Here is a 7,637-nt window from a genome sequence, read left to right on the forward strand (position 1 = left end):
TTTCATTTGGTGGGGTGACCAGGATAAGATTGAAGATCCCGTGGCCGCAACCCTTTGAGGATGGGGATGTTCGGACCTTCCTGGAGGAATTTGCGGAGGCTGCCGGGCTGGAGACCGACCAGAGTTAGTTGGCAGCGCTGAAGACCCTCCTCAGGGGCCGGGCGAAGGCGGTCCTGGATGCGGCCAGAAGAGTATTCAGAGATTCAAATCAAGGAGCGGGCATTAAATGCGTATTCTCTTACATACATAAAACACCGGCAATTCTGAGCGACAGCAAAGTTGTTGATGATATATGAAGAAATTTTAAAACAAGATACAGAGATATGTCTACAAACTAAAAAGACAGAAAACTTACGTTCACTTGCGCTCAACACGTTTTGGGGGTCACAGACAGGCACAGTAGAGTTATAACATGCCTCCAGTAGGTCCAGTTTTAGTTCGGTAGAGGCTTCGTGCTCCAGTGACGGCCAACATAATGATAAACGTAGGTGAATTAAAACCAGAATGGGAAACCGCATATGAAGTAGTATCCGGTATTCTATAGGATACAGAAAACCCACATTGTAGCGTACAGCTTGTACATAGATCAAAATTGTGGTGCTGAGGAAAATGGTGATTTGATGAAATCGCGACAAAAACAGATGTCATCAGTTTCGCAAAAAAGCAGTAAAAAGTCTAGCAGAAAGATGAATCAAATAAAGCCGTGGAACTTGGAGTTTTGTTATAGCTTCTCAAAACAAGGAGAGTTCAATCTGTTGATTCTTCGAGCGTTATCGGTTTGTTTTAATGTGGCCAATGACCGCTCACAGCCATCCAAATCACCGGTAGTAATATGCCAGGAAATAACACTCAACAGCAAAGAATTGCGAAGATAGAATGCCCAGGAAATAGTGAAGAGTAAGAGGTTTAGGTGCGGTGTTGCCAGAGCTTCCAGCCATGTGCAGAGGTAATCCTGCAGGTTCTAGACGGAAAGATGCGAATACCCCATTGCAATCCGTTTGGTTAAGTAGCCTCATCGTCGTCTGTCTTCCTGTGAACTTCGTAACAGGGATTTAAATAAATAAAAACACTTTCTACGGCAGTTAAATTTAAGGTCTGCGATATATATATATATGTGCATATATATATATATATATATGTATATATATATATCCCAATCAACCTAAATTGACTAAGTTTATGTACTGTTCTATAAAATCCGCTTCACCACCTGGTACTTACTTACAAAACATTCGTTGAGAAACTGAAGCCAGCTAACTCCTACTATTTTATTAAGATGTCAGTGACGCTGAAAGCTCCTAGGTAGGACAGACCAGGCTCTACAACTATAAAGAAAGACTACTCTTATGGTCGTCCAGGACATTTGGTTCGCTTGATTCAGTGGAAGTCGTTTCTGACATCATAAATTATCCCAACTTTGTTTTTTTTCACGGTACAACCACGGTTATTGATTCTCAATATACAATACGGTTTGTTCCCATTTGACCCCCCAGCACCAGCCATATTCCAGTAGACAATGAAGAGAGTGTTGACCGGCTTAGGTGGAACTGCCGCTTACGTGAGGGGAATCGTTGTCACTAATGCTACTCACGAAGAACTTCTGTCTGGGTTAGCTTATGTCCTCGATCGAATCCACAGTTGTTTTTCATTTGCGAGCAGAGAACTATGTATTTCCTTCATGTTCATTAAATTTATCTATTTTTGATAAAACGGGTCGTCGTCTCGACTCAGAAAATACTCCTGATATACAACAGATATTACCCCAACGGACGGATACTTCTCCGCTCTGTAAGCCATTACAATGCATTTCCCTAGAAATGTGTCAAGTTTCTGATCCGTAAAACCATTTAAAAGAGGATGTGCCATGAGACTAGTTAAATGATACCACTCCATTCCTGTTTCAACCCAATTATGAACATTATTGTTATCAGAGGTATCCGACTAAGGCAGTGAAAATGTCACTTTCTATACTTATGCGATAGAACTAAAAAAATTATAGCTCATGCAGCCAGATCATCAACATCCACTGAACATAATTAATCGGGAGATGAGCCTTGACAATCGTGTTCGACATCGAAAGTTTCACAGTGTTGTATGGACGTCAGTCCAAAGACCAAAAAACTTTCATAAGTGTTCCGGAACAAAGAAGGTATTTCGGTTTGTACAGATCGTCGTTTGTAACGATGAACAGCCATCCTTCTACGTTATAGTTTTTCCACTAAGTACCAACCAAATGGCGCCACATGCAAGACTGACAGCCTTAGGATAGTCGTTACGTGAGCACCGGTGGTGCTAGAAGTTTAGACTGTGATAACTATTGTAATTCCAGGACTTGCATCTACTTCTGTGAAGACTCATGACTTTAAAAGGCGCTAACTCTCACATCAGAAATTGCTAGCCACCGACTTCTCCGACAATTAATTTTAGCCGTCCCTTCATCGTTAATCCTCTTTCTAAGGTTGACAGATGTACACTCTTCATCGAATGTGAAGGTCCTCGGAACTACAACACAGTCCTTAAACACTCATTTCGGGCATTCCGAGAGTGGGGGCGTGAAGGCCATGACCCACAACTACGTTTATTGGCCGAAAATGGGTAAACAACTGGAGGAGCTCGGTTGCACATATTCCATAGGCCATTTGAAAAACATAATTGTGCTCGTGGTGGTCATGAGTTCATACCAATTTCCCGGTTCCCATCAACGGGAGACATCACCTATTTCTCGTAGACACACCCAATGGACCACCATCTCACAAACTACAAAACGTGTCCAATCGTTCTGAGTTTCGGGACATCTTAGTCTCTAACAACTGCAGTGCAATCACCACATAATTTTCAACTTTCTATCAGGAAGAGAATATCCAGGATATTCAGACAACCCCATTCCATTCAAAACAAAACAACCAGGTGGAACGACTTGTGGACACTTTCAAAAGAGGTCTACTGCAATTCTTGGGATAAGGGAGATCAAGATGCTTCGACTGAGCTAAGTCGTAACACTAGAAACCAATAAACCAAACCGGCAGGTGTAATGATGGATCGGAAAACCCGCCTACCTGTTGACGTGACCCTAGACATGTCTACACCGAACGGCCTCCAGGAACACAATTACTCCGGTGCTGCCCACCATGCGTTCGCTTCCGATTAATCTGTAACGGTAATAAATTCTCGCATCTGTTCCGAGAAATGGGCTGTTATGTGTGTCGCAATGGGAATGTAACGTGGGAAGTAGATGCACATTCTTCATTTTGGGTGCGCATGTGCAGCTGCGACCTTCACCTCTATCTGTGATAATATACACACGACCCAGTTCTGCCACTCGATTTTCTGGCAGGGACATATAAACTTTCGTCGAGAAGAAGATTCTTTGAACTTTGTTGTACCAGATGTCCCAACAATTCGTACGCAAAGAGGGTGGACTGATCAGATCGTGCCAATTAAGAACCCGCGATTTCAGACCCATAACCGCTGGCTTCGAAGGGGGTGTAAGGAGTTGGTCAGCAGGGTCTGTTTATCTCAGATAGAGGCAAATAATTTGGGAAAGCACCGACTGAGGATTTCAGCTCCACGTTCAAACATATCCGGCGGGATTTCGTCAATATCAGCAGCTCGGAGACACTTGGGGGAGAAAACGTATTCGCTTGTTTCCGAAGCTATCGGGGTTCCAAGCCCACTATTCAAAGTGGTGTTTCGGGTCAACAATCCGGCTGAGCAACCGAAGGTAGCCAGTTTAATTGTTTTTAGAAGTGCCCACCAGATGAGAAAGGCCGGTTTTACCGGAAAATGTTTTGCTCACCCGAGTCCTGTCATGGACTGCAGTGCGTATCAGCTAGGGTGGCTTACGCGCATTCCAACGCTCCCACTTAATTCACCTCCTCAGTTTTCTGAACCCTCCGAGCTCCTCCGACCGCGTAGGTACACTTTTTCGCCTAAATTGGGACAGTTCTTCGATCAGTATTGTACTCTAAACGAGAAGGAGCATGTGTTCGAGCTTCGAGCAATTTTTGAGTCACCTGACATCTAGTATCTGGATCTAGTGATGAAACGTTTGCAATTCAACTGCCAAGCCCGGCGAAGGACCAACAACCAAGCAGCGCACTCCAGCTACCTATATTCCACAACAATGCCAATGTCCAGATCTGGTTGGTCAAACTATTCTTAGTAAGAGTCTACCTCAGAAAACTTCAGTTGGTAGTTCTTGTAGACTCGTTTCAAGTAAGGACCCGAAAGTTTCTTAGTGGCTAAGTGAGGTGGGTTTCAACTTGTGCACCTCTAGAAAGCCAAAGAGAGGAGGCAACAAACAAGCGCGTGATCCAAATTCAAATAAGTTTCTCAGAACGATTGACAACCAGTAAGTGACCTGCGCCACATGAATCTAATTACAATGTGGCGTCTGTACTAGAGATTGCTTCGCATGCACCACATGACCAGGCGGATTCGTTTCTTTCAAAGATAGTACTGCACAGAACCAGTATCGTAAGCATACAACCACAGCAGTCACCGGCTGATGCTAATTTCAGTTCAAGACAGTCACCCAATTGTGCCTCAGCAGCGCTAATTCTATCTACCGCATTGGGAATTAACATCTCCGGCCACCCGAAGGGTCAAAGCGTCATGGAAACTGTGCTTGAGAGCATCAGTCAGTTGGGCGTAAGCAGATATGAAGAACAGAAAGCGATTAGCGACGCGTTTACAAGATACTTTCACAGACTTTGGCAAACGAACCGCATAGAGCCGACTGTCAACGAGCAAACATTCAAGCAGACCCTTCTGCTCGGTAGTGTAATACATCAACTTCAGAAGGACCAGTCGCAGGGGCTTACGGAGGTAAGCAAACAGAAGCGATAAGAAACTAATGGGAAAGTATTTCAAACAACCGTATCTGGGGCTTGAATTCTTATTCCAAAAACAGAACACAGCTAAAAGACGAGTCCAACTTACATGCAAGGGCAGTCTGTCGTGCAGACTGTTTCACAGTTCCAGCGTTAAATACTGTTAAATGAACTGAGAGTTGGTGTTTGAAGAATGAATTCGATGTGTTCTAGGTCACGGTAGGCGACTTAATCGTAGGTGACTCAGCTATGGGCGTGGATAGATCTGTTAGCTCCTAAGAATGGACCTACGGAGATGTCTCTAGCAACGGGATAAGCAAGGAGAAGGAATATGTGAAAAAGAATGGGGGAGCTATCAGCAGTAGCCTGTTTTCGCTTACCCACCCTGCTATATGTAACCAGGCGTCCCGGCTGACGACAACACGTGATGCTGATGTTGTGTGGGACTGTAAATGTACATTCCATAGTTTTACGTGGCCTGGGATACTGTCGGGGCGCCAAGACCTAGATAAGAGGACAAATAGGGTCCTCAACCAAAGCTTGTTGCTCAAACTTCGAACCACAAGGCAGCGGGGCTTGAATGAAACCGTTAATTAGCTTGCATTTTTAAACATCAAGCCTCCACGCGTTCTAATCTCCAACCCGGAGGAGGGGTTACAGTGGGCAACTGAAACGTCGGATTAAAACATCTCATTACACCACGCCGTTTTGAATTTAAAATTTCCATGTTACACACCACATGGCACTCAGTTCTTTATACTACCCGAGGCAAATTCGGCCCGGAATTACTAAGCCTTGTCACACTTTACTCAGCTGACCTATCCGTTCTCCTTGACACGCTTGCTTAGCTTGGAATGGCCAATATGTCAATATAATGTTTTTGTATTCTCGAATTCCTAGACGTGTGAGGGTGTACAAGGAGCTCTCCAAAAGCTCCTGTGGACAGAATGGTGTCCGGTAAGGATGCTTAATTTATCCACTATTGTTCAATCTCGTGGTTGACCAGGTAATGAAACAAAACCCAAGAGTCCACATAGCTGCTGGTGGTAACCTTATCCATCTGGAATCTGCAGACATCGTCCTCGCCTTCGAAGAGAAGGCGGTGTTTTTGGATGAGCTGACTGAAGTTGTCCCGTCCTTTGGTATGCGCTTTGCACCCACAAAAATGTAGGGTCAGGCCCGTGGGAATGCAGCCATTGAACACGCCACTTACAATCCAAGGAAAGTACTCAAAATAGTAGGGCGTTTTAATTAACTTAGAAGCTGCATGAGTTCCGACTGTGGCAGCTGCGGTGAATACAGGGAACTCTAAGGCTCTGATCGCGTTGGTTACTTTGACACCTGTAGCGAGAGAGCGATATATACCAGAGCCTCAAGGAACGTGTGAGATTACGGTACGGACTGTATCATTGTGTGACCGTGAGACGTGCCCTCTTCGAGCGGCCGAACTAAGACGCTTTCAGGTCTTTGATGACCGTCGTCTCAGAATCAGAGGTCAGCAGAACTGATGCAGATGAATCCGTTAGGCAGTTAGAAAACAACTGTTCGGATGTGCAACAGCAAATTCGATCGAATTCAACGCATCAGCGTTGAACAGTGATGTGTTGTTAGTGATGGTGTGTTACATAAGCTGCTGAATCCCAGTAGAGCTTACTGTTTAGGTGTGCGTTTAGCTGTTTAAGCGTTCAGCTGTAGCACCCTTTCGGTGCCTAGCTGCCATGCCACCCGAAGGAAGCACGAGGGCTGGGATACTGCTAGGTTGCCCAAGCCTAGACAGGGGAAGTCGAGTGGCGGAGGTCGGATTCGAACCACGGACCTTCCGGTCAATAAATTCGCGCTCTAACCAATTGGGCCATATCGCATCTGAGACTCATTTGGAAGGTCGACATGGACTGGACTCAGTACGTACGGACAATGGGGAACGATTACTTCAACCGCGTGCTGATCGCAGGCTGTTTTTATGCAGTACGAACTTCCGAAATAGCCGAAGTCATCTGACCACTTGGTGTCCTCCAACAACAGGCCGGCCACAAACTCAAACCGACCACATTTACCGATGGCGCGGATGCATAACTAACTGCCGGTCGTTTTGGAACACATTTGTGGACTCTGACCACGCGCTCCGCTCGTCTCGCTTCTCCCTACGTTTCCCGGGGCCATGTAAGGTGCGGACAAATCGCATGAAAAACTGAAAGACTGGTAGCTCCAGATGTCAGACGAACTTAAAAGAATCGTCTTCTAGAGTCTCGTCCAAACGCTCCACCATCAGATGCGAACTCATACTGGGACGAGATTACCACCTCTTTGCACAGTGCTGAGAATTTTGCCTGTGGCGCGACCCAACCAGGCGCACTCAAGGACTGGATGTCAGGCCGAACGGTGGCACTACTTAAATCTCGCAGAAATATCCCAGCCGGTCCAGAATATAACCCGGTGCGAAGAGCTATCAGACGTGAAGTGAAAGTGAGCTTGCGATCCGACCGTGAAGTATGGTGCACACGGAAAGTCAAAGAAATGGAAGGGGCCCAGAAAGCCGGTAATGCTAGGAGATTATCTCAGTTGATCCGTGCGACCGGTCCCCGGAAACCACCTGTGAGTGAAAGCATCAAGCATCAGAATGCAACAACCATCTCGAACAAAGAAGAACGCCTCGACTGGTGGGCTGAATACTTCGAACAACTGTCGTGGTCACCAGCCGACACTCAGCTAGGGCCCACAGGTGAGGTAGAACCCTGGACGGTTAACGTGGAACCACCTACGGACTCGGAGGTTTACGACTGCATATGTTCTCTCAAGCACCACCGA

The 7,637-nt window shown here is 45.8% G+C and overlaps 2 protein-coding genes across 2 annotated transcripts in view; one reads left to right on the forward strand and one right to left on the reverse strand.

Annotated features, from left to right (window-relative positions):
* T265_03332 (hypothetical protein) overlaps positions 1-540 on the reverse strand; it is a gene marked incomplete at both ends in the record, with an annotated part of 20,585 nt that extends 20,045 nt beyond the window's left edge. Inside the window, one exon of the mRNA XM_009167793.1 lies at positions 356-540. Coding sequence (XP_009166057.1) covers positions 356-518 — 163 coding nt within the window. The remainder of the gene's footprint in view (positions 1-355) is intronic.
* A 2,491-nt stretch (positions 541-3,031) lies between these two features.
* On the forward strand, positions 3,032-3,344 carry T265_03333 (hypothetical protein; the record flags this gene model as incomplete). Its single annotated transcript, XM_009167794.1, has 2 exons — positions 3,032-3,132; positions 3,185-3,344. The coding sequence occupies 2 exons, from the start codon at positions 3,032-3,034 to the stop codon at positions 3,342-3,344; spliced, it is 261 nt and encodes an 86-aa protein (XP_009166058.1).
* Between the last annotated feature and the right edge of the window lie 4,293 nt (positions 3,345-7,637).

The sequence above is a fragment of the Opisthorchis viverrini genome (assembly GCF_000715545.1).
Source record: "Opisthorchis viverrini unplaced genomic scaffold opera_v5_46, whole genome shotgun sequence".
In the NCBI taxonomy this organism is placed as follows: Eukaryota; Metazoa; Platyhelminthes; class Trematoda; order Opisthorchiida; family Opisthorchiidae; genus Opisthorchis; species Opisthorchis viverrini.